The sequence below is a fragment of the Mobula hypostoma genome, chromosome 2, assembly GCF_963921235.1.
Source record: "Mobula hypostoma chromosome 2, sMobHyp1.1, whole genome shotgun sequence".
In the NCBI taxonomy this organism is placed as follows: Eukaryota; Metazoa; Chordata; class Chondrichthyes; order Myliobatiformes; family Myliobatidae; genus Mobula; species Mobula hypostoma.
The window spans coordinates 168,618,461-168,644,403 of NC_086098.1; the positions used below are offsets into that span (position 1 = coordinate 168,618,461).

Here is a 25,943-nt window from a genome sequence, read left to right on the forward strand (position 1 = left end):
CCAAAGAAGTAATACTTTAAAAGCAGGATGATGCAACTGTGGTTAACAAGAGAAGTCAGGGCAACATAAAAGCAAAAGAAAGGGCATGTAATAGAGCAAAAATTAGAGGGAAGCTAGAGGATTGGGTAGCTTTTAAAAGCCAAGAGTGGCCAACTAAAAAAGTCATAAGGAAGGAAAAGATGAAATATGAAGGTAAACTAGCCAATAATATCAAAGAGAATACCACAGCTTTTACAGATATATAAAGAGTAAAAGAGAGGTGGGAATAGATATCGGACTGCTGGAAAATGACACTGAAGAGGTGGTAATAGGGGACAAAGAAATGGCGGATGAACTGAATAAGTATTTTGCATCAGTCTCCACTGAGGAAGACATGAGCAGAATGCTGGAGATTCAAGAGTGTCAGGGGGGCAGAAGTGAGTGCAATTGCTATTACCAAAAAGAAGGTGCTTGGGAAGCAGAATAGTCTGAAAGTAGATAAGTCACCTGGACCAGACAGAGGAAGCTGAAGATTGTGGAGGCATTAGTAATGACCTTCTAAGAAACACTAGATTCTGGAAAATCGCAAATGTCACTCCACTCTTCAAGAAAAGAGGAGGCAGAGAAAGGATATTATGAAGCAACACACACAAAATGCTGGAGGAACTCAGCAGATCATGCAGCATTTATGTAAATGAATAAACAGTCAGTGATTCAGGCTAAGGCCCTTCTGTTTATTCATTCCACAGATACTGCCTGACCTGCTGAGTTCCTCCGGCATTTTGTGTGTATTGCCCTGGATTTCCAGTATCTGCAGATTTTCCCGTGTTTATGGAAGGAAATTATAGGCCAATTAGCCTGACCTCAGTGACTGTGAAGATGTTGGAGTCAATTGTTAAGGATAAGGTCTCAGTGTACTTGAAGACACATGATAAAATAGGCCAAAGTCAGCCTATTTCCTCAAGTAAAAATCTTATCTGACAAATCTGACAGAATTCTCTGAGGAAATAACAAGGCGGATAGACAAAGGAAAATCTGAAGATGTGATATACTTGGATTTTCAGAATGCCTTTAACAAGATGCCACACATGAAGCTGCTTAACAAGAGTCCATGGTATTACAGGAAAGATACTAGCATGGATAGAGCATTGACTGATTGGCAGGAGGAAAAGAGTGGGAATAAAGAGAGCCTTTTCTGGTTGGCTGCTGGTGACTAGTGGTGTTCCGCAGGGGTCTATGTCGGGACCGTTTCTTTTTACGTTGTGTGTCAACGATTTGGATGATGGAATTGATGGCTTTGTTGTAAAGTTTGTGGATGATATGAAGAAAGGTGGGGGGGGCAGGTAGTTTTGAGGTAGTGAGTCTGCAGAAGGACTTGGACAGATTAAGAGAATGAGAAAAGAAGTGGCAGATGGAATACAGTGTCAGGAAGTGAACGGTCATGCAATTTGGTAGAAGAAATAAAAGCAATAGACTATTTTCTAAATGGGGAGAAAAATCTGAGGTGCAAACAGACTTGGGAGTCCTCGTGCAGGATTCCCTTTAGGTTAATTTGCAGGTTGAGTCTGTAGTGTGGAAACCAAATGCAACGTTAGCATTTAATTTTAGAGGACTGGAATATAAAAGCAAGGATATAATGTTGAGGCTTTATAAGGCTCTGCTGAGGACTCACTAGGCATGATGTGAGCAGTTTTGGGCCTTAAGAAAGGATATGCTGAAACTGGAGAGGGTTCAGAGGAGGTTTATGAGAATGATTCCTAGAATGAAAGAATTATCGTATGAGGTACATTCGATGGCTCAAGGCGTGTACTTGCTAGAATTTAGAAGAATGGGGAGGGGTGGTATCCTACTGAAACTTATTGAATGTTGAAAGGCCTACATAGAATGGATTAGAATGGATGTGGAGAGGATGTTTCCTATGGTGGAGGAGTCTAGGACCAGGGGCACAGCCTCAGAATAAAAGAATGAGAATTTAGAAAGGAGATGAGGAGGAGTTTCTTTAGCCAGAGTGTGGTGAAGTTGTGGAGTTCATTGCCATTGTTGGCTGTGGAGGCTAGGTCACTGGGTGTATTTAAGGCAGTGGTTGATAGGTTCTTGATTAGTCAGAGCGTCAAGGGTTTTGAGAAGGCAAGAGAATGGGGTGAGAGGAAAAATGAATCAGCCACAGCGGAGTAGGCTCAATGTACTGAAGAGCCTAATTCTGCTCCTATGTCTTATAGCCTATGCTCTAACTTCTTTAGGCAGAGAGTAGCAGACCTGTGGAATTCATTGCCGTGAATCCATCTCCTGACCTGCTGAGATCCTCCAGCATTTTGTGTGCATTGATGCATTTCACTGAACATTTAGATGTCTTGAGGTATATGTGAAAAATAAAGCTAATCTTTAATTTAATCTTTTAATCTGAGTGGTACTATTATCAGTGGCTACTTTATTAGATACACCTGCTCATTAATGCAAATAGCTAATCAGCCCATCATGTGGCAGCAACTCTGAATAAAAGCATGCAGACATGGCCAGAGGTTCAGTTGTTCAGACCAAACATCAGAATGGGGAAGAAAAATTATCTAAGTGACTTTGACTGTGGAATGATTGTTGGAGCAAGATGGGGTGGTTTGGATATCTCAGAAACTGCTGATCCCCTGAGATTTTCACACACAAGTCTCTAGAGGTAACTGAGAATGATGTGAAAAATGAAAAAAACATCCAGTGAGTGGCAGTTTTGTGAGCTCAAATGCCTTGTTATTGAGAGAGGTCAGTGGAGAATGGCCAGGCTGGTTTAACAACTCTGAATGCACAACATGTTAAACCTTGAAGTGATTGGGCTACAGCAGCAGAAGACGACAAACACACACTCAGTGGCCACTTTATATGGTACAGGAGGTCCTAATATAGTGGCTACTGAGCATAAGTGCAGCAGATGTATTGCCAGACACTAAACCTCCCTGATCATTGTTCATTTGAAATGAATGCAATGAAAACCAGGAGTTTCTGAAAAAATCAATTGTCCTGTCTTCCTGTAACCTAGGTGATCTCCTTCAATGCTATCTTCCCACCACCTAATTGCTCAAGCTCTCCAGAGTTCCAGCAATGGTTCTCCCATCATTCTAGTTCGTTGCTGAGTGATTTTGCCACCGGACTGGTCAGGCACAAAACTTGCAAGTTGATAGGAAAATTTAAAGCCTTCACTTATCACAGGTAAACACTGGAAGAAGATAGGATAAACAATTGCTCCAATGTCTTTGTCTCTGTCAGTGAATACACAGAATCCCTGGGAAATCATAAACTTGTGTCTGCTTTAACCTATCAAATATTAAAAGGCCGAGATAGAGTGGACGTGGAGAGGCTGTTTCCAGTAGTGTGAGAATCTGGGATGAGAGGCCCCAGCCTCAGAATACAAGAAGAGAGATGAGGAGGAACTTTTTCAGCCACAGTGTAGTGAATCTGTGGAATTCATTGTCACAGACAGCTGTGGAGGCCAAGTTGTTGGGTTATATTTAAAGCGGAAGTTGATAGGTTTTTGATCAGTAAGGACGTCAAAAACATTATGGAGAGAAGGCAGGAGAATGGTGTTGAGGGGGTAATATATCAGGCAGGATGAAATGCAGCAGGCCAGGCAGCATCCATGGAATAAAGGACAGACGACATTTCCGGCTCAAAAAAAGTCCTGCTGAAGGGTCTTGGCCGAAATATCAACTGTGAGGGCATACAGGAGTGAGATATGCCAACTAGTGGAGTGGTGCCGCAGCAACAACCTGGCACTCAATGTCAGTAAGATAAAAGCGCTGATTGTGGACTTCAGGAAGGGTAAGACGAAGGACCACATACCAATCCTCATAGATGGATCAGAAGTGGAGAGAGTGAGCAGTTTCAAGTTCCTGGGCGTCAAGATCTCTGAGGATCTAACCTGGTCCCCACATACTGATGTAGTCATAAAGAAGGCAAGACAGTGGCTATACTTTATTAGGAGTTTGAAGAGATTTGGTATGTCAACAAATACACTCAAAAACTTCTATAGTTGTACTGTGGAGAGCATTCTGACAGGCTGCATCACTGTCTGGCATGGAGGTGCTACCGCACAGGACCGAAAGAAGCTGCAGAGGTTGTAAATCTAGTCAGCTCCATCTTGGGCACCAGCCTACAAAGTACCCAGGACATCTTTTGGGAGCAGTGTCTCAGAAAGGTAGTGTCCATTATTAAGGACCTCCAGCACCTAGGGCATGCCCTTTTCTCACTATTACCGTCAGGTAGGAGATACAGAAGCCTGAAGGCACACACTCAGCGATTCAGGAACAGCTTCTTCCCCTCTACCATCCGATTCCTAAATGGACATTGAACCCTTGGACACTACCTCACTTTTTTTAAAAATATACAATATTTTTGTTTTTGCACAATTTAAAAAAATCTATTCAGTATATGTAATTGATTTACTTGTTTATTTATTATGTTTTATTTTATTTATTATTATTTTTTTCCTCTCTCTGCTATATTATGTATTGCATTGAACTGCTGCTGCTAAGTTAACAAATTTCAAGTCACATGCCGGTGATAATAAACCTGATTCTGATTCTGATTCCATTGATGCTGGCTAGCCTGCTGAGTTCCTCTAGCATTTTGCGTGTGTTGCTTGGCTTTCCAACATCCACAGATTTTCTCCTGTTTATGATGAAATGCAGAGTAGACCCAATGGGCTAAATGGCCTAATTCTGCTCCTGTGTCTAACAGTATTACAACCCCCTTTGACAACAGTGATGTGAGTCTGACGCGGTGGAGTTCAAGCATTGCAGTGAAGCCGCTGAAATCCTGGAAATATTTTTAATATTTTTTAGTTTGGTTTGCTGGTAAAGATTCTACCCACAGTGCCATAGTCCTGGGTTTGATCCTGACTGGGTGCTGCCTGTAAGGAGTTTGCACATTCTCCCTGCAACTGCTAAGATTTCCACTGCCGAGTCCAGTTTTTTTCCACATCCTAAAGACTTGCTTGTAGGTAGACTAATTGGCCACTGTAACTTGCCCCTAGTCTGTAGATGAGTGGGAAATGTTAGAAATAAGGGAAGTATAAACGATGGAATTAATGTAGATCATAGAACAGTACAGCCTAATACAGGCCCTTTGGCCCACAATGTTGTGCTGGCCCTTTAATCTAACCTTTCCCTCCCACATAGCCCTCCATTTCTCTTTCACCCAGGATTTGTGTACATGGATAGTTGATATTTGCCACACCAAATGACTCAAAGGGCTTGAATATGTGGAATTTCAATGATTTTTTTCTTGGTGAATCTCCTCTGCAGTATATCCAGGACTGTGGGAACAAATCACATTGTTACAAAGAGCATTGTAAACTTCGCATAGGCAGCACCAAGGGTTAGGATAGAAAACAAGTTGCAAACCAGGTATGAGGCAGCAATTCTCTCAGCTAGATATATTGCCCTCAGTTTGGTATGTGCCCCCAAATCCTAAGAACTTTCTACAGCGACACAATTGAGAGCATCCTGACTGGCTGCATCACTGCCTGGGATGGGAACTATACCTCCCTTAATCGCAGGATTCTGCAGAGAGTGGTGCGGACAGCCCTGTGCATCTGTAGTTGTGAGCTTCCCACGATTCAGGATATTTACAAAGACGTGTGAAGAAAAGGGCCTGAAGGATCATTGGGGACCTGAATCACCCAAACCACAATCTATTCCAGCTGCTACCATACAGGAAACGATACCGCAGAATAAAAGCTAGGACCAACAGGCTCTGGGACAGCTTCTTCCAGTAGGCCATCAAACTGATTAATTCACCACTGATTTGAGTGTATTTCTATGTTACATTGACTGTTCTATTTATTATAAATTATTACAAATTACTATGATTGCACATTGCACATTTAGACAGAGACGCAGAGTAAAGAATTTTACTCCTCATGTATGTGAAGGATGTGAGAATTAAAGTCAATTCAACTCTTCAGGACGTAACAGAGTAGTAATGCAACCACATTGCTAATTCAATTAATTCTTTACTATTTCACAAAGACTGATTAAATTTCTTACCACATTTGCTTTACGAGGGAGTGGTACTGGGTTTCCTGGCACGGCGTAAGTATCATTGTTTTGTTCTGCGAGTGGAGGTCTTAATGGTGAACCAGTGGACCATGGTGACTTCTGACTGACGTCTGAAGTATTTGTGGATTTTTTGGGTATGGAGTAGATTTGTTCTGATGTCTTTGGAACAGCTAGGAAATAAGGCATTTAATGAAGTCACAAATTAGAACATTCTATATTTGTACAATGCTTTCTGATTTTTAATGCAGATAACTTGGAACACACAAGTAAAAATATCAAAATGCAAAGTATTCTAATCTGTCCACACTGGAAAACAGCTGTATTTATGATTGCCCATTAAGGCTGCAGATGTGACTTAATGGTTACATGTACCACCTATTGTGGTTCCGAATGAGAGAATCATACAACATAAGTACAGGCCATTCAGCCCAAAGAGTCCATGCTAACCATGGTGCTCACAAAGCTAGTCCCAATTTCCTATCTCTGACCCATACCCCTCCAACCCCCACTCCTTCACCTACGTATACAAGTGATTTGTAAATGATACTGTTAATATGCACGTTATGTTGTGGACTTTTGGCTCAAGACCTCATCTGTACTGAGTTGGATGACCAGTTGCCAAAACTGACCTCCATTTCTGAACTAAAGAGGAAAGTTATAGCAGCAAAGTTTCTCAAAGTCCAACCTTACATTATAAGAGGTGGAAACGGATAAGGCTGGGCAACAGGGCTCTGGTGAAGCTGTATAAGCCCATCCCCAGTACAATGGATACAATGGATTACAGAAACATTGATGAACTCCAAACATACTATCGACTTTGGACAATGGAGATGGGAGTTCTTTGATGGCCTATGCTCCACTGGGAGCTACGGCCCAAGTAAGTAAAGCCTTAGAATCAATATGTTGTCCATGTTCTCATTCTTATTTGGTGTCTAAAAGGATGCCTTGGGAAACCAGATTACAATACAAAACCGTTTTGTCATGCTTATTGTCCAGGCTTGTACAGAAAGGGAAATCAGTCAGCTGAACTACTAGAAGACTGTTGATGTCTTTGACAAATATGCAAACATTCTGCATTCATGCTTGATACGTGGCAGGGTGAAGATACACCTCTACCAAAGGAGGTGCAAGGTGCTCCTTCCTCGCAGCAGCCTGAGGTCACCCTTCGGCAAGGTGTAGTACCTGCTCAGCTTCCCCGATCTGGATCACGTGGAGTCATGGGAGCAGGTGGTGGCTGGTCGTATGAACAGTTGGTGTATATAACAAGTCCTGGTTATGCAACCACTGACACCACACAATCTCTGAAGAGTACTGATAATGGCTGGGGTCACCCGTCTTGTAAAGACACTGCCCAGAAAAGGCAATGGCAAACCACTTCTGTAGAAAAATTTACCAAGAACCATCACGGTCTTGGAAAGGCCATGATCGCCCATGTCATATGACATGGCATATAACTATGAACGAATAAAATTCATATAACCATATAACAATTACAGCACAGAAACAGGCGATCTCAGCCCTTCGAGTCCATGCCGAACTCTTACTCTCACCTAGTCCCACCGACCTGCACTCAGCCCATAACTCTCCATTCCTTTCCTGTCCATATAGCTGTCCAATTTAACTTTAAACGACAACATCAAACCTGCCTCAACCACTTCTGCTGGAAGCTCGTTCCACACAGCTACCACTCTCTGAATAAACAAGTTTCCCCTCATGTTACCCCTAAAATTTTGCCCTTTAACTCTCAACTCATGTCTTCTTGTTTGAATCTCCCCCACTCTCAATGGAAAAAGCCTATTCACGTCAACCCCATCTATCCCCCTCATAATCTTAAATACCTCTATCAAGTCCCCCCTCAACCTTCTACGTTCCAAAGAATAAAGACCCAACCTGTTCAACCTTTCTCTGTAACTTAGGTGATGAAACCCAGGTAACATTCTAGTAAATCTTCTCTGTACTCTCTCTATTTTGTTGACATCTTTCCTATAATTTGGTGAACAAAACTGTACACAATACTCCAAATTTGGCCTCACCAATGCCTTATACAATTTCAACATTACATCCCAACTCCTATACTCAATGCTCTGATTTATAAAGGCCAGCATATCAAAAGCTTTTTTCACCACCCTATCCACATGAGATTCCACCTTCAGGGAATTATACACCATTATTGCTAGATCCCTCTGTTCTACTGCATTCTTCAATGCCCCACCATTTACCATGTACGTCCTATTTTGATTAGTCCTACCAAAATGTAGCACCTCACATTTATCAGCATTAAACTCCATCTGCCATCGTTCAGCTCACTCTTCTAACTGGCCTAAATCTCTACAAGCTTTGAAAACCTACTTCATTATCCACAACTCAACCTATCTTAGTATCATCTGCATACTTACTTATCCAATTTACCACCCCATCATCCAGATCATTAATGTATATGACGAGCAATATTGAACCCAGTACAGATCCCTGAGGCACACCACTAGTCACCGGCCTCCAATCTGACAAACAGTTATCCATCACCACTCTCTGGCGTCTCCCCTCCAGCCACTGCTGAATCTATTTTACTACTTCAATATTAATACCTAACGATTGAACCTTCCTAACCAACCTTCCGTGTGGAACCTTGTCAAAGACCTTACTGAAGTCCATATAGACAACATCCACCGCTTTACCCTTGTCAAATTTCCTAGTAACCTCTTCAAAAGATTCACTAAGATTTGTCAAACATGACCTTCCACGCACAAATCCATGTTGACTGTTCCTAATCAGACCCTGTCTATCCAGATAATTATATATATCATCTCTAAGAGTACTTTCCATCAATTTACCCACCACTGACGTCAAACTCACAGGCCGATAATTGCTAGGTTTACTCTTAGAACCCTTTTTAAACAATGGAACAACATGAGCAATACACCAATCCTTCTGCACCATCCCCGTTTCTAATGACATTTGAAATATTTGAAATTCAACAAAATCTCTAAGTATTTTTCTTTCACTTTTTAGTTCTCTATTTATAATACAATTCCTTCTTTTAAAGGAAGTCCAAGTTGCAAGTACTCCAGACTTAAGAAGCAAATGCCCAGTGGAATATAACCTGTAACTTACTGAATGTATGATATGCAAAGGTATTGGAGCAAAGCTTCCTGTTTACAGTTAACGTGCAGTCTTTACCTGGCAAGTATCATCACGCTCAAGGACAACTATTATCCTAGTGCTATAAGACTACAGAATGGACCCCCAACATGCAGACATGTCATATCCTCATTGCTACCATCATGAAGGAGGTATAGAAGCCTAAAGGCACACACTAACAATTCAGGAACAGCTCCTTTGCCTCTGGCATCCTATTTCTGAATGGACATCGATGGACACTACCTCACCATTATCAAAAATTTTTATTTTGGCACAACTTATTTAATTTAACTTATATATTTTTTACTGTAATTCACATTTTTTCTCTATTATTATGTGTTGCATTGTACTGCTGCTGCAAAGACAACAAATTTCACAACATATGCCAGTAATATTAAACCCGATTCTGATAAGATGGATTATTTTCCTCACAATCTAGCTTGTTACCTTCAAGTTTAAGTTTATTGTCATTCAACCATGTATACAGCTAAAGAAATCATTGTTTCTCTAGGGCCGAGGTGCAAAACACAGTACATATAGTCACAGATAGCAGATATGGTTACGATCCATTTGTGCTGTGTATGACTATATATACATATTTTGCACCTTGGCCCCAGAGAAATGATTGTCTACCTGCACTGTATTTTCTCTATGACTGTTAACATTTTATTCTACATTTTGTTACTACTTTTCCTTTGTACTACCTCAATATACTAATGTGATGAAATGATACGTATGGTGGCATGCAAAATAAAGTTTTTCATTGTACCTCTGTACATGTAACAAGAAAAAACCAACTTACCTGTCTCTGGTAACTCTGGGAGAGAATGAAGACCAGGTGAGAGTTTTGGAGAACCAATACTGAAAATGGAAGGGAATAAAAGAGAACACAACATAGATTTAGACAATTTTAGCCACATTGTACTGGGGTTGTAGACTCAATAAAAAAAACTTCAATTATTTACACTAACACATTCAAAAGTAAAGTCTATGCAAGAAATCTGTGGTAAACTATATATGTAACTTTTGTACTCCTTCAAGCTAAATGAGTACTTTCTCCTGAATGCAAAATAAAATCAAAGCAGACATTTTGAGATCAAACACTGTGTGAGTATATACAGTATTTTGTGATATAACAAAATTAAATTTAAGGACAAGCAAGACAGTAAAACAAAAAACTTAATATCCGACCTTGATTTTGGTGAAAATCTATCCACCATAGTAGCAGATGGACTAGGTGGCGGAGTAGAATCTAAACATTAAGAAATAACAGAAAATATGTGAAGGAGCCTAAGGGTTTAAGTTGCATTGATAATACATTGACAATGATTTTTTAAACATTTCTGCAGCCAAACTCTTACATGTACAGACTATATTATTCAAAATGCCCAAACTCAGTTAAATAAGGTTTGTCTTCTATATAAGGTGTCCAGTGAAATATTCATTGTACTCTACTGCAACACATATAAAATGCTGGAGGAACTCAGCAGGAAAGGCAACTTCTATGGAAAAGAGTAAACAGTCAACGTTTAGGGCCAAGACCCTTCATCAGGACTGGAGAAAAAAACACAAGGAGTCAGAGTTAGAAGTTAGGGGAGGGGAGGAAGAAAAACAAGGTAACAGGTGAAACCCGGGGGGGGAGGGGTAAAGTAAAGAGCTGGGAAGTTGATTGGTGGAAGAGATACAGAACTGGAGAAGGGGGAATCTGATAGGAGAGGACAGAAAGAGCCATGGAAGAAAGAAAAGGGGGAGGAGCACGAAAGGGAGGTGATGGGCAGCTAAGGAGATCTTATCCTTAATGGGGAATGGTGAAGGGGGGGGGCATACCTAAAGTTGGAGAAATCGATGTTCATGTCATCAGGTTGGAGGTTACCCAGAGAGAATATGAGATGTTGCTCCTCCAACCTGAGTGTGGCTTCATCATGACAGTAGAAGAGGCATATGGACTGAAATGTCGGAATGGGAATAGGAAGTGGAATTAAAATGGGTGGCTACTGAGAGATCCCACTTTTTTCTGGCAGACTGAGCACTAGTACTTCATCCCTCCTCCCCTCCTAGCTTCACCTATCACATTGTGCTTCTTCCACCCCTCCCCCCACCTTCTCACTCTGATTCTGCATCTTTTTCTCCAGCCCTGATGAAGGGTCTCGGCCTGAAACATCGACTATACTCTTTTCCATCGATGCTGCCTGGCCTATTGAGTTCCTTCAGCAGCTTTACTGTGTTGCTCGAATTTCCAGCATTTGCAGATTTTCTCTTGTTTGTGATTGCACACTACTGAGTTTCTCTCATTATATGTATGCTGACATTGAGCTGAATAAGGTCTCTTATTTTTTTTAAATGAGATATAGCACTGTAACTGGCCCTTTCAGTCCAATGAGTCTGCACTGGCCAATTATAACGATGTAACTAATTAACTTACTAACCCAAAAGACCATAAGTTATAGGAATAGAATTAGGTCATTTAGCCTATCAAGTCTGCTCTGCCACTTCATCGTGGCTAGCCCATTTTCTTTCTCAGCCCCAATCTCCTGCAATCCACCCACATCCCTTCATGCCCTGATTAATCAAGAATCTATCAACCTCTGCCTTAAATATACACAGTGACTTGGCCTCCACAGCTGCCTGTTGCAATGAATTCCACACATTCACCACTCTCTGACTAAAGAAATTTCTCCTCATCTCTGTTCTAAAAGGATGCCCCTTTATTCTAAAGTGATGTCCTCTAGTCTTACCATAAGAAACATCCTCTCCACATCCACTCTATCGAGGCTCCTATTCACACTAAACCGTAGGTCCTGTACTGTGGGTGGAAACTGGAGAACCAGGACGAAAAATAAGTGATCACAGAAAGACTGTACAAACTCCTTACAGACAGCAGTGGGAATTGAACCTGAATCACTAGTGCTGTAAAGAGTCACGCTGAGTGCCACAATACACCTAGTGCACTAATACACCTCAATATTAGATTCCACTTTAAAGTGCATAGAAACACTAATTTCTTGCAAGTCCAAGAACATTTAGCCTTCTTGATTCAAAATGGAAAGAAATAGCAAGTATCTCATTTCTACTTTTACAGATGCTGAACAAGAATCCTTAGTATTTTACACGAATAAAAACACACTTTGAAAATACCACTCTCAATTGCTTCGATTACCAAGAAGAAGAAAGGTTATGAATAAACTTTGACTTTGGCCCAGATGACAAAATATGGCACCACTAAACTTAAGTGACCTTAGGGGCCACTTTATTAGGACCAGGAGGTACATAATAAGGTGCAAATCACAAACATGAGAAAATCTGCAGATGCTAGAAATCCTGAACAACACACACACAAAATGCTGGAGGAACTCTGCAGGTCAGGCTGCATGTATGGAAAAGAGTAAACTGTTGATATTTCGGGCTGAGTCCCGAAGAAGGGTCTTGGCCCAAAACATCAACTGTTTACTCTTTTCCATAGATGCAGCCTGACCTGCTGTGTTCCCCCAGCATTTTGTGTGTGTGGACCTAATAAGCTGGTCACTGAGTATATGTCGGTATATTCTTATGCTAATGTAGCCCATCCACTTCAAGGTCCAATGTGTTGTGTGTTCAGTATGCATCTTCTGCTCACCACTGTTGTAACGTGGTGTTATACGAGTTATTGTCGGCTTCCTGTCAGCTTGAACCACTCTGACCTCTCTCATTAACAAGGCATTTTCGCTCAGAGAACTACCACTCACTGGAACCTTTTTGTTTTTCGCACCATACTCTATAAACTCTAGAGACTGTGTACGTGAAAATCCCAGGAGACCAGCAGTTTCTGAGATACTCAAGCTACCCCATTTGGCACCAACGATCATTCCCCAGTCAGTCACTTAGATCATATATATTTCTCCATCCTAAAGTTTGGTCAGAACAACAACTGAACCTCTTGTCCATGTCTGCGTGCTTTTATGCATTGAGTTGCTGCCATATATTGGCTGATTAGATATTCGCATTAATGAACAGATGTACAGGTGTTCCTAATAAAGTGACCACTGAGTAACATTTAAATTTATACACTCTTCTTTAAGTTTCCCAGTATAAATGAAAATGAGAATAATTTCTTTAGAAAATGTAAAAATGGGAATCATCTGTTTACAAAACATACCAGATAAGGGCTGCTTGCGACTTCGTGGGCTAGGAGGCATAGCTGGTGTAGGTTCGGATAGGGTGCGTTTATGCTTCATTACAAGTGGAGGTAGGGGTGGCCGCTTCTTCATTGATGGTCTTTCAGAGATAAAAGCTGCTGTTGCAGGAGCAAACGGTGGGGGTGGAGGCGGTGGAACACTTGGAGCTACCAAACAACAAGTTTCACATTACTCTGAATTAATAGTTTTCATATATGTTGACCATTAAAAAAACTGAATTGCATTGTAATGTATCATTCATTACAAACTTTTAAGATAATGAATTTGACATTTTGATAGCAGAAGCTTTAAGATTCAAGTACAGGATGGTCACAGCAACTGTGGCTAGTTCATTGGACCAGCAGCCAAAGGGTTGAAGTAATGATCCAAGAACATGTTTAATTTCCATCATGCCAAATAACCAATTTAAATGCAAATAATTAAAAAGCAAAACCATAATAAATTATTTTATATCGGCACTGTATATAGACCTATAACACTGTTTTAAAATCCTATCTGACTCACTGATCTGCTATCCTTACATGCTCCAAGATGCAATTCTAGGAATCACAATCCGAATCATTGCAGTACAGAATAATAAAAACCGTAAATTACAGCAAGAAGTATATGTGTGTCTATAAAGTTAATTTGGGTTGTGGGATCCAAAAATCCGTAACTGTAACAAAAAAGGTTAAAAAAAAGGAAAGGAGGTACAGGAGTCTGAAAACACACACTCAACATTTTAGGAACAGCTTCTTCATCAGATTTCTGAATGGACAATGAACAAACCCATGAACACTACCTAATTACTATTTTTTGCTCTCTTTTGGCACTACTTATTTAATTTAACTTAATCATGGCAGTACCCGATTCTGATTCTGAAAAGATATAGTTCAGGAGTAGGTAATTAAGGGTGGATGATGAACCAACATCCAATGAATGAATTCAAAAACTGTCCTAAGTAATTTCAAGAAACCAACAATAGTAACAACACCTAAGATTACAGAGATTTGAGCAGAAAATGTTCTCAAGGCATTTCAGATGAGCATTATAAAATGAAATTTGACGTAGGTAAATTCCTAAAACTTTGGTAGACTTGTCTTTCAAGAGCTGCCTTAAGGGAGGAAAGGCTTAGTAAATGTCCAGTGAAGGAATTCTACAGCTTAAGGAAGTGTTAGTTAAATGATCAAAATGACAAATCAGGCACACATATCCAGCAGTGTATGGATTTAAAATCAAAGATCCTTGTACACATTTAACAATTTCAATATTAATCATGCAACATAATACATATTAGCTAACAGATTTATTACTCATTCATTCCAAACCTCTGATGGGGATTCTGGGAGGAATAGGTGGACACTCTGATGAAGGAGAGGGAAGCTGCAATTCCATAGTGCGCGGCTGACTGGTCCTTCGTGGCAGGTAGGTTGAGTCCCGACTGGTGGCCGCCATATTAGGCTTTTCCAGGCTCCGAGGGGAAGTGCTGGCAGGCTGGAAACAGCTATATGGCCTAGGAGTGCGTTCTTTCTTAAAAGGTCCCTGCTGTAAGTAAAGAGGAACAGAAGCCTTACGTAACATTAAGGTTCCATAAGACATAGGAGCAAAATTAGGCTATTCAGCCGATCAAGTCTGCTCCACCATTTCGTTATGGGTGATTTAATATCCCTCTCAAACCCATTCTCCTGCCTTCTTTGTGTAATCAACATCCTGACTAATTAAGAACCTATGAACCTCCACTTTAAATATACTCAATATCTTGGCCTCCACAGCCATCTGTGGCAATGAATTCCACAGATTCAGTACCCCTGGCTAAAGAAATTCCTCCTAATTTCTGTTCTAAAGGGATGTCCCCCTATTCTGAGACTGTGCCTTCTGGTCATAGATCACCCAATATAGGAAACATCCTCTCCAGATCTACTCCATTTAGTCTTCTCAATATTCAATAGGTTTCAATGAGATCAACAGCACCCCTTCCCCCACCATCATTCTCTTAATCTCCAGCGAGTATAGGCCCACAGCCATCAAACACTCCTCATTTCTTGTATAAAAAATAGAACTTTGTAAATAATAGAATTGTTCGAGAGGGAAGGCAGCCACTGTGGATCAGAACAAACTAGACAAGCAGGGAGAGAATGAGAATGACGAGAATCCAATCATGTTAGAGGGATCTTCTGGTACGAGTCCATAGCTCCCTGAAAATGGCAATACAAGTTGATAGGGTTGTAAATTAGTATACTCACCTTTTCATCTAGATCGTCATCACTCTCAAATATATCTTCCGCTCCCAGTCGCCACTCATATTCCACGTTAGTATGGAGATTAAATTGGTTTAATTTTGCCTGTGTCAACTTTTAAACAAAAAGGCAAATATTATGATATTTAGACATTCAATAATTTTCAAACATTAATATTCACTTGAACACAATCAATATTCATTGAGTCATAGAGCACTACAGTACAGAAGAAAGTCCTTCGGCCTACTTAGCCCATGCTGAACTGTTATTTTGCCTAGTCGTATGTTTGGATTCAATAAATTTACTTAGTAAATTCAATAAATTTACTAAGTTTCCCAAGATTTTCCTTCACAAATGTAACTAAACAGATATTACTATTGGAATTTTTGACTATAATGGTTGGTGACCTATATCAGAAATGCTACAGTGTCAGTGGATGATATTGAATGCTGTGTAATTTATTCTGTGCTTTTCCAGATCCATCAAGGGCATTAACCTTATCAAGAATATCTTCAAAAGGTGACGCCTCAAGAAGGCGGTATCCATGATGAAGGACCCTCACCACCCAGGACATGCTCTCTTCTCATTACCACTACCAGGGAGGAGGTACAGGAGCCTGAAGATGCACATTCAACGTTTCAGGAACAGTTTCATTCACTCCGCCCTCAGATTTATGTATGGAAAATGAACCCATGAATATGACCTCACTTTTACTCTTTTTGCACTATACTACTGCTACAAAAGAACAAATTTCATTACATATGTCGGTGACAATAAACCTGATTCTGAATGTAAATGATCCCACAGCAAAACTTCAAAGAAAATTGGCATTCCATTTGGCAACTTGATCAATCTTTATCCCTAAACAAACTAAAAGACTGGACTTGATTAGTTAATTTCTTTCTGATGATTGTGTATCCTTATTACGCATATTAACTAACCCTTTTTTGCGAAGCTAAATTGTGACTTTTGCTTTCTTTCTCTCTCGCTCTTCAACTTTCCACCTACCTCATCACCTTGAGAATCAGAATTAAAGTAAAGTCAAAGTAAAATTTATTATCAGAGTGCACACGTGTCACCACATACAACCCTGTGACTCTTTCCTGTGGTCATACTTAGCAAATCTGTAGTCAGTAAATGTAAACAGGATCAATGATGTAAACAGGAACCATGCATATGCAACTATGAATAAATAGCAATAAATAATGAGAACATTAAATAACAAGATAAAGAATCCTTAAAGTGAGATCTTCTGTTGTGGGAACACCAGAAATAGGAGGAGTATAGTTACCCCCTTTTGTTCAACAGCCTGATGGTTGAGGGGTAGTAACTGTACCTGAACCTGATGGTGTGAGTTCTGAGGCACTTGTACCTTCTACCTGATAGTAGCAGCAAGAAAAGAACATGGCCTGTGTGGTGAAGATCTTTGATGATGGATGCTGCTTTTCTACTGCAAAGTTTCATGTAGATGTGATCAATGGTCGCGAGGGCTTTATCCATGATGTACTGGGCCGAATCCACTACCTTTTGTAGGATTTTACGCTCAAAGGCATTGGTGTACTTCAAAAATAAATTCACCGTACAAAGTACTTTAAGATGCTTCATCACTAATACTAAAATATTACTACTATTTATTTTATGTAGTTTCAATAACTAACTTCAATCAGGAGAATTGGAATTCGTTCATTTGAGGTCTATAGATCCAATCATCTAATTGAAATATTGATTAATTCTGGCTATTACTAACTTAATGTGTATATTAAGTCAGAAATTCAAATCAATATCCATTGAAAAACAAAATCTGTTGATCAGACTTGGAACTGGTTTCCCCAGTTATTCAACATTGATTAAAAGCAACTTTTAAAAATTTTTTATTGAGATACAGCACAAAGTAGGCCCAGCTGGCCCTTTGAGCCACGCTGCCCAGTAACCCCTGGTTTAACCACAGCCTAATCACAGGACAGTTTTCCACTGACCAATTAACCTACTAAAGGGTACAGCTTTGGACAGTGGAAGGAAACTGGAGCACTTGAAAGAAACTTACATGGTCAGGGGGAGAATGTACAAACTCCTTACATGTAGCAGAGGGAATTGAACCCCATTCGCTGGTACTGTAAAGCACCGTGCTAACCATTGTGCTTCCATGCCACCCTGTGTTACCAGTTCAAAATGACTGATTAACGTTTGGCTCATCTTATCGTTGACAACATAGTAAAGAAGATTCTGAGAAGTGTTTCAACCAAGATAAATAGTTGATAAACTATTGAAGAGAGCTATCACGTGTTAACAGGGAAGTTAAGTTTATTTTTGTATGAATATGTTAATTTCATACCAACTCTTCACAGTGTTGGTGCTTCAGTCTTCGAGCAATGTCCATTGCAGTGTCTCCATTTTCATTTGCTGTTTGAGAATTAAACACAAACTTCAGGAACAGATTGATCAAACAAGTAGTAAGATATGATCTCCCCTCACACAAAGCCATGTTGATTGTCCCTAATTATTTTTATTTCATTTTATTGAGATACATTATGGAACAGGCCCTACAGGCCCTTCTATCTGCACTGCCCAGTAACCCCTGAGTTAAACCTTGCCTAATCATAGTACAATTTACAATGACCAAGTAACCTACAAACTGTTACATCTTTGGACTGTGGGAGGAAATGGGAGCACCCGGAGGAAACCCATGCAGTCACGGGAAGAACGTACAAACTCCTTACAGGCAGTGGCGGGAATTGAATCCACGTCACTGGTACTGTAAAGCGTTGTGCTAACCATCACACTACCATGCTGCGTCCAAATGCTTGTAATCTTATCCCTAAGAATCCTCCCCAAGAGCTTCCCTATCACTGATGTAAGAATCATTGGTCTATAATTTCCAGGATTATTCTTATTTCCCTTCTTGAACAAAGGAACATTAATTACTTGCCAGTCCTCCAGTCCTTGCCTGCAGTTAAAAGGGACATGAAGGGATCAAAGCCCTAGCAGCCTTATGTTTTGCCTCTCTTAATAACTTGGGGACTTGTCCACCTTAATATTCTTCAAGAGATTCTACACTATCTCTTTTGTTATCAATAAATCCCCTGTACCTGGCATCACTTTATGTACATAAAGCCTATGTACATAAACTAATTGCATGCATTTATATTTATTGTGTTTTTTATGTTCATTGTGTTTCTTTTTTCTTATGCTACATCGGGTGCCGAGTGACAATCATTTAGTTCACCTTTACGTGTGTACTGAAGAATGACAAACAATCTAGAATCTTGAAAATGAGTTACAGTACCATTTATTCATCAGGTCCTTCTGGTATAGAACGACATGGATTAAAATGTGCTGTAATTTTCTAAGGTTAAATTTGTATTTCAGTTTATGTCACACGTTAAGGATTTGCAATAATATCATTTTATATGAACAATTATAGACAGAAATATTGGAAGTTTTGTTACTGAATAGCCATGGGATGAGAAACAGGAGGGTGCGTCTGCTCTGCCAGACAATAAGATCATATTTTTTTTCTATGTCTGTGCCACATTTCTGCATATATTCCACATGTATTGATCCCTACATTGTAGGTGGCAGTAATGAAGGCATCAGTCATTGTTTTCCAAAACTTCAGAATCATTCCTTTTACAAAGGATTGTTTTTGTCTCATGAAATGGAAACCAACTAATGTTACATCCATTATTCCTGGACAAATAGTCCTGACGACGGGTCCCAGCCCGAAACATCAACTGTACCTCTTCCTAGAGATGCTGCCTGGCCTGCTGCATTCACCAGCAACTTTTATGTGTGTTGCTTGAAATTCCAGCATCTGCAGATTTCCTCGTGTTAGCGTAGTGACTAAACTGTTGTGATTGATAGAAATTTTAACATCAGAGTCATGTTAATTCCTTTAAACTTGCTAATATTTGCAGGACATATTAATTCCTACATATGATCTCCCACTATACCAAATGAAACTGTTTTCATTTAATAAAATCGGTTCCGATGAAATAATAGATCAGAATCAGGTTTATTATCACTGACATGTCATGAAATTTGTTGTTCAGTAGCAGCAGTACAGTTCAATACATAGAAAATTACTAAGTTAGAAAAAAAAAAGTTACATAAATTAATATTGCAATAGAGGAATAGTGAGGTGGTATTCATTGCTTCATGGACCATTCAGAAATCTGCTGACAGCAAGGAACAAGCTGTTCCTGAAACATTGAATGTGAGTCTTCAGGCTCCAGTACCTCCTCCCTAATGGTAGTAATGAGATGAGGGCATGTCCTGGGTGATGAAGGCTGATAGTAATGAATGCTATTTTCTTGAGGCATCACCTTTTGAGATATCCTCAATGTTGACGAAGGTTGTACCCATTATGAAACTGGCTGAGTGTATAACACTCTGCAGATTTTTCCGATCCTGTGCTTTGGAACCTCCATACCAGATGGTGATGCAACCAGTAAGAATGCTTTCAATGGTACAGCTATAGAAATTTGCTATAGTCTTTAGTATTATACCAAATCCCCTGAAACTCCTAATGAAGGTAGCTATTGGTGTGCCTTCTTCATTATCACATCAATACATTAAGTCCAAGCAGATCCTCAGAGATGTTAACACCCAGAAACTTGAAATTGCTCACTCTTTCCACTGTTGACACCTTGATGATGACTGGTGTGTGTTCTCTCATCAACCTCTCCTTCCTGAAGTGCACAATCATTTCTTTCATTTTGTTGACACTGACTACAAGGTTGTTGTTGTTGCGATACCACTCAACCAGCTGTTCCACCTCACTCCTGTACGTCTCCTCATCACCATCTGAGATTCTGCCGACCACAGTGATGTCATCGGCAAATTTATGGACAGTGTTTATGACGATGTTTGATCTGACAAATACTGCCTGATCTGTTAAGTATTTGCTTCATTTTGTGCTTTTTTAAAATATTTTGAGATGCAGTAGAGAACAGGCCCTTCTGACCCAAACAGCTGCATCGCCAGCAACCCACCTGTGTAACCCTAGCCTAATCACAGGACAATTTTCAATGAGCAATTAACCTTCGGTACGTCTTTGGTCTGTGGGAGGAAACCAGAGCATCCAGATCAGAGGGAACCTATACATTCACAGGGAAAACGTACAGGCTCCTTTCAGACAGCACTGGAATTGAACTCTGATACCTAGGGCTATAATAGCATCGCGCTAACTGCTATGCTACCATGCTACACTATATTTATATTTCAGATTTCTAGCATCAATAGGGTTTTGCTTATGAATTTCATGTTTCTTTAATATTTAATCAATACACATTTGTTGGATTTTCTCAAGGTAGCTGACTCATTGGCTGTTTGATTTCATTTGATCCACAGTGAGCACATTAGCTTGGATTCATTTTCAATGTCTTACTTTATTTTTGTGAATTTTTCAATTACCTAATTTGATTTTCTGTACACTTTGAATGAAAGCATTTTGTATATCCTGATAAAAGATGCTCCTTTTCCTGTTGATCTGGGAAATTGAAGTCAATTAGCTTGTACATCCGTTCACCAATGTGAACTAATTACTTAATATTTACTTGCTGGAAACTATCTGCAGGGATGAATGAAGTGTTCAGTGCATGAACCAGCTTCCTTTAAAAAATTAATAGCCAGAAACTACTCTCTCTTCGTTATGTTCCCCTTCCAAAACAGGCGTAGAATATAACAGGGATATTGCACGCAACATATTGAAAACAAAGTTGATCCCAGTTAATTGGGACACAATGGGATCAGTACATTTTGGCCAAATTAACCAGCTGCCCCAATTAGTCAAAGTTTCATGGAAATAGTTAAAAACATTTTAAAAATACAAACTACCACTTAACTGAGAAACAAATTATGTAATTAAATGAAATACAGAACAAATTAGAACACTAACAATATTACTACAGTACTACAAAACTGTACTTGCTAGTAGTTATCGCCAGAGGAATATGTTGCCATATTCTAATACCTAATGCAGATAATGGAATGCCTTCATACCATGCTTTGGACGATTGCATGCTCCAAATCTTCATTTTCATTGTCACATTCAAGATAACTGTTGATACTTCCAAACTTTTCATCATCCCTAACTTGTTGAAGTAGTGAAATCATTTGATTTTCACTCCTGGCCGTTTCCAGCATCTCCAAGACTGAATGCTTGAAACCATAGTGAGCAAAACGGTTCTAAATTGTCTTAATGTTTATTTCTCGCCAACTATCAGTGACAAAAATCACTGCTTTTTGAACTCAAGAACATGCAATTCATGTTATTTAAAAACTGTTCACTCTATGCTCGGTGTAGTGTTAACGGCTACACGAGTGCATGCGACTGATGCTAGTTAGAAACAGTCTCCTGTCCCAATTAAGCGGTATAGTATCTCAAATAAATGAAGGGAATCCCTTCATTTTTTGTGATTAGTTTTTGCTCTTCAAGAGTTGCACCAAATAAGCATTGAAACTACTATTAATAATTGCCTGAGGGTTGCCAGCAAATTTACTGATTATATTAAATTACAAAACTGCCAGTTAGTTAGGGATTTCCATACATAAGCAGTTTAAACAGGGAAACTGAAGTTCCTTTCAGCGATATATCACACCTTTACATGCAGTATTTCTTATTGGTCTTTGCAAGTTTTTAGATAAGTATTCTAAAAAATTTAAGGATTTTTGAAACATAATTAACTCTACTTTAAAACATTTTCTTATGGTATTTTCGACTGCCTTAATCAAATTTTTATTTTAAACACATTAAATCTTTGTTTAGCATACATTGTGAATTTTGCTTCTTTGAATGTTGCTTGTGTGAAATTTTCTCAACCAGCTTGGTTCTTTCATCCTGGTTGAATGCCAGGATGCCAGGGACTCTCATACTTGGGGGCAACAGATGTCAGAGAAGGGGAAGCAGCTACCAATTAACAATGAATCTCAATCAGGAATATTTTGTAAAGCCACTGGTGGACTTCAACATTTCTTCAATGCTGACTATAAATTGTGGACTAAGTCTGAGTTTTAGTCTGACCCTGAAATTAAATATAATTAAAGTTAATGGAATTGAAGTTTGGAAGCAGGGTACTGCAAGAGACTCAAGATTTCGCAAGTGTCGCTACACATTCTGGCACCAACATAGCATACCCACAATAATGAATACTGAATTACATTATCATAGACTACGGACAAATACCTACCCTATCACATTCATTTATGCCCTGCAAAAGAGTTTTAAGATTAGCTCAGAAAGAAAGTCTTCCAAATAACTGCCCCATGGTCTAATGAAGAACATTGCCATACTTGGACAAATAATATCAACTGAAATATGGTGGAGAGATGGCTAAGACATGAAAAAAAACAAGAAAAATGCTCTTCTAACAGATTTCATGTCTTTTTAAATAAAGAAAGAAGTTAAAAATACTCAAATACACTTTTTTTTGCATTCACTAATGCTAGAACAGGAGTTCACAACCTGGGGTTCCTGGACCCCTTGCTTAATGGTATTGGTTCATGCTGTAAAAAAGGTTGGAAACCCCTGTTCTAGAATTAATCTAACAGTAAGAATAATGTGATTTACTAGGAAGATAATTTGAAATTGATGAAAAGATGTCTGAATTAATTAGGTGGTTAATATATAATCAACTCAAAAGTAATATCTGACATGCAAGATAGTTAAAACATAAATCAATGAACTGAATGATGCAGTACTTACAAATAGTGGTGTTGGCCTTGGCTTTCAGAAGGAGTTTGAGGCATTCTGTTTTATTGAGTTGGCAGGAATAATGAATGGCTGTATTTCCTTTCACCGTCTGCTTGCTGAGGTTCCCACTGGGATAAAGAAATGTTACACAAATGGGATATATCAGGATAGGTCATCCATTCTCCAGATTACAGACTCTGGATAGCATGTGAGGAATAATAAAATAAATTTATTATAGTAAATAAACATATTTTGAGGTTACTGTGAGCATTTCTCCTTAGTTCCACATTGGTAGATGCAAGAGCAGGTATGGTACCTGTAAAGCAGTGTGTTCAAAGTAAATTTATTATTAAAGTACATATACTATGTCACCATATATAGCCTGTGATCCGTTTTCTTGTGGGCATACTCAGTAAACCCAAGAACCATAACAGAATCATTTTTTTTTAAACAGAGAGTGGCGAGTGCGTGGAATGGGCTGCCGGCGGCCGTGGTGGAGGCGGAAATGATAGGGTCTTTTAAGAGACTCCTGGATGGATACATGGAGCTTGGAAAAATAGAGAGCTATGGGTAAGCTTAGGTAGTTCTAAGGTAAGGACATGTTCGACACAGCTTTGTGGGCCAAACGGCCTGTATTGTGCTGTAGGTTTTCTATGCTCTATGAAAGACTGCACGCAACAAGACGGGCAAACAACCATTGTGCCAAATCTTTGCAAACTTTTAAGGAAATAAAGGTGTTGCCGTGCTTTCTTCATAATTGCACTTATGTGCTGGGCCCAGGGCAGATCCTCCTAAGTGATAACACCGAGGAACTTAATGTTGCTGATCCTCTCCACCTCTGATCCCCCAATGAGGACTGGATCATAGACCTCCAGTTTCCTTCTCCTGAAGTTAATAATTACCATATCCTACCATTACTACCCTGAGATTCATTTTCTTATAGGCATTCACAGTAGGTACAAAGAAACACAATAGAATCAATAAAGAACAACACACAAAGATGAACAAATAATCAATGTGCATAAATAGTCAAACTGTGCAATTACAACCAATAATAATAACAATAAATAATAAATACATATTGAGAATATGCTTAAGAGAATCCATCAGAGTGAACTCCTCTCATAAGCAGTCTCCCCAGATCCGTATTTTAGAAAACCTATAGCACAAGAAAGGCTCTTCGGCCCACAAAGCTGTGCAATTTTCTGGCACTGCTATCCATAGTTTCTCCTCTTCATAGTGAGGGCCTCAAGCTGAGGCTTAGTTCTCCTGTTAGTCAGGTTGTTCTGGATGAAGCAAATAGGGGCCACGTATGAAAGGCTCGTTTGCCTTCATTTTTGGCTGAACCAGTACAAGATAAGGAACTCCTGCATACTTGCTCCTGCAGAAACCTAGCTCCAGGGTAACATTTCATGCGCCATTAACTTTCAAGCTATGCCATTCAGGGACTTGTGCTAATGTTAATTTTTATGAATATATTGTAACTACCTGTGCTCTGAGCTGTGTGTAGGCCACAAGACCATAAGACATAGGACCAGAATTAGGCCATTCAGCCCATCGCTCCACCATTCCATTATACCTCTCAAACCAAATCTCCTGCCTTCTCTCCTAAACCTTTGACACCCTGAATAATTAAGAACCTATCAGCCTCTGCCTTAAATATACTCAATGACTTGTGCTGCACTGCCATCTGTGGCTATGGATTGTATAGATTCACTAGCCTCTGGCTAAAGAACTTTTCCTCAGCTCTGTTCTAAGTGGACGCCCCTCAACTGCATGTGTGACTGCATGTACTGTGTTCTGCACCTTGGCCCGGGAGGATATGTGTTCCTGATGTTATAGTTTGGAGGTTCTCAACATTAACACAAGTCAACTGCAGAGAACTGTGAACACAGCTCAGCACATCACAAAAGCTATGGACTCTGTGTACACTTCTCGCTGCCTCAGAGATCCTTTTTTAAGTCCTTCTCCACACCTACCTTCTTTGGAGAAAGGAAAATAAAATACAGAATTACAGAAAAGGACATTCCTCAATGATGTCATGGTGGAAAAGAAATAAACTGGCACAACTGTTGGAAATATTTATTTCCCATGACAACAACTACTGAGATGAGGTCTGCTTGGTGGATAATTATAATGTCACAACATCCTGAAAAGGGAAAAGGAGAGCAGGCAAGTTTTAAAAAGGCAAAGTGCATTTCTCATGTTGCAAGCAACAGATATTACCATACCAAACGTGTCTTCTGTCGCTTAATAGTATGTATCTAAATGTGAAACTTCCAACTTACCAGTTTTGAATAAGAAAGTCCACAATATGCAGGGAGGTGCGATCCGCATGCAGTATAGCGAGATGAAGGGCGGTCTCTCCAGGTTCCTGCACATCAAATGTAGATACAGGAAGAACGTTTAGTCATAGTCATACTTTATTGATCCCAGGGGGAAATTGGTTTTTGTTACAGTTGCACCATAAATAATAAATAGTAATAGAACCATAAATAGTTAAATAGTAATATATAAATTATGCCAGTAAATTTATAATAATATGCTGCTGTAGTCAATACTGCTGCAATTACTAATTATCTTTATTTATTTTAACCTTTAACCTCATTCACTTATACATAATATCTAGTGAATTCTCATAGTGAAGGATATTATATCTGGGAAGCACTTGAACTTATGGCATATTTTAGTATCAAATACTAAG

At 39.5% G+C, this 25,943-nt stretch overlaps 1 protein-coding gene across 2 annotated transcripts in view; it reads right to left on the reverse strand.

The window, feature by feature from the left end:
- Positions 1-25,943, reverse strand: part of unm_sa1614 (un-named sa1614) — a 188,060-nt gene that overhangs the window by 13,691 nt on the left and 148,426 nt on the right. For both annotated transcript variants that reach the window (XM_063041044.1, XM_063041043.1), the window contains 9 exons: positions 25,528-25,613; positions 23,252-23,367; positions 17,882-17,949; positions 15,556-15,663; positions 14,641-14,857; positions 13,294-13,479; positions 10,353-10,413; positions 9,964-10,022; positions 6,012-6,193 (listed from right to left, as the gene is read on the reverse strand). In XM_063041044.1, the coding sequence (XP_062897114.1) occupies positions 6,012-6,193; positions 9,964-10,022; positions 10,353-10,413; positions 13,294-13,479; positions 14,641-14,857; positions 15,556-15,663; positions 17,882-17,949; positions 23,252-23,367; positions 25,528-25,613 (1,083 nt within the window). The remainder of the gene's footprint in view (positions 1-6,011; positions 6,194-9,963; positions 10,023-10,352; positions 10,414-13,293; positions 13,480-14,640; positions 14,858-15,555; positions 15,664-17,881; positions 17,950-23,251; positions 23,368-25,527; positions 25,614-25,943) is intronic.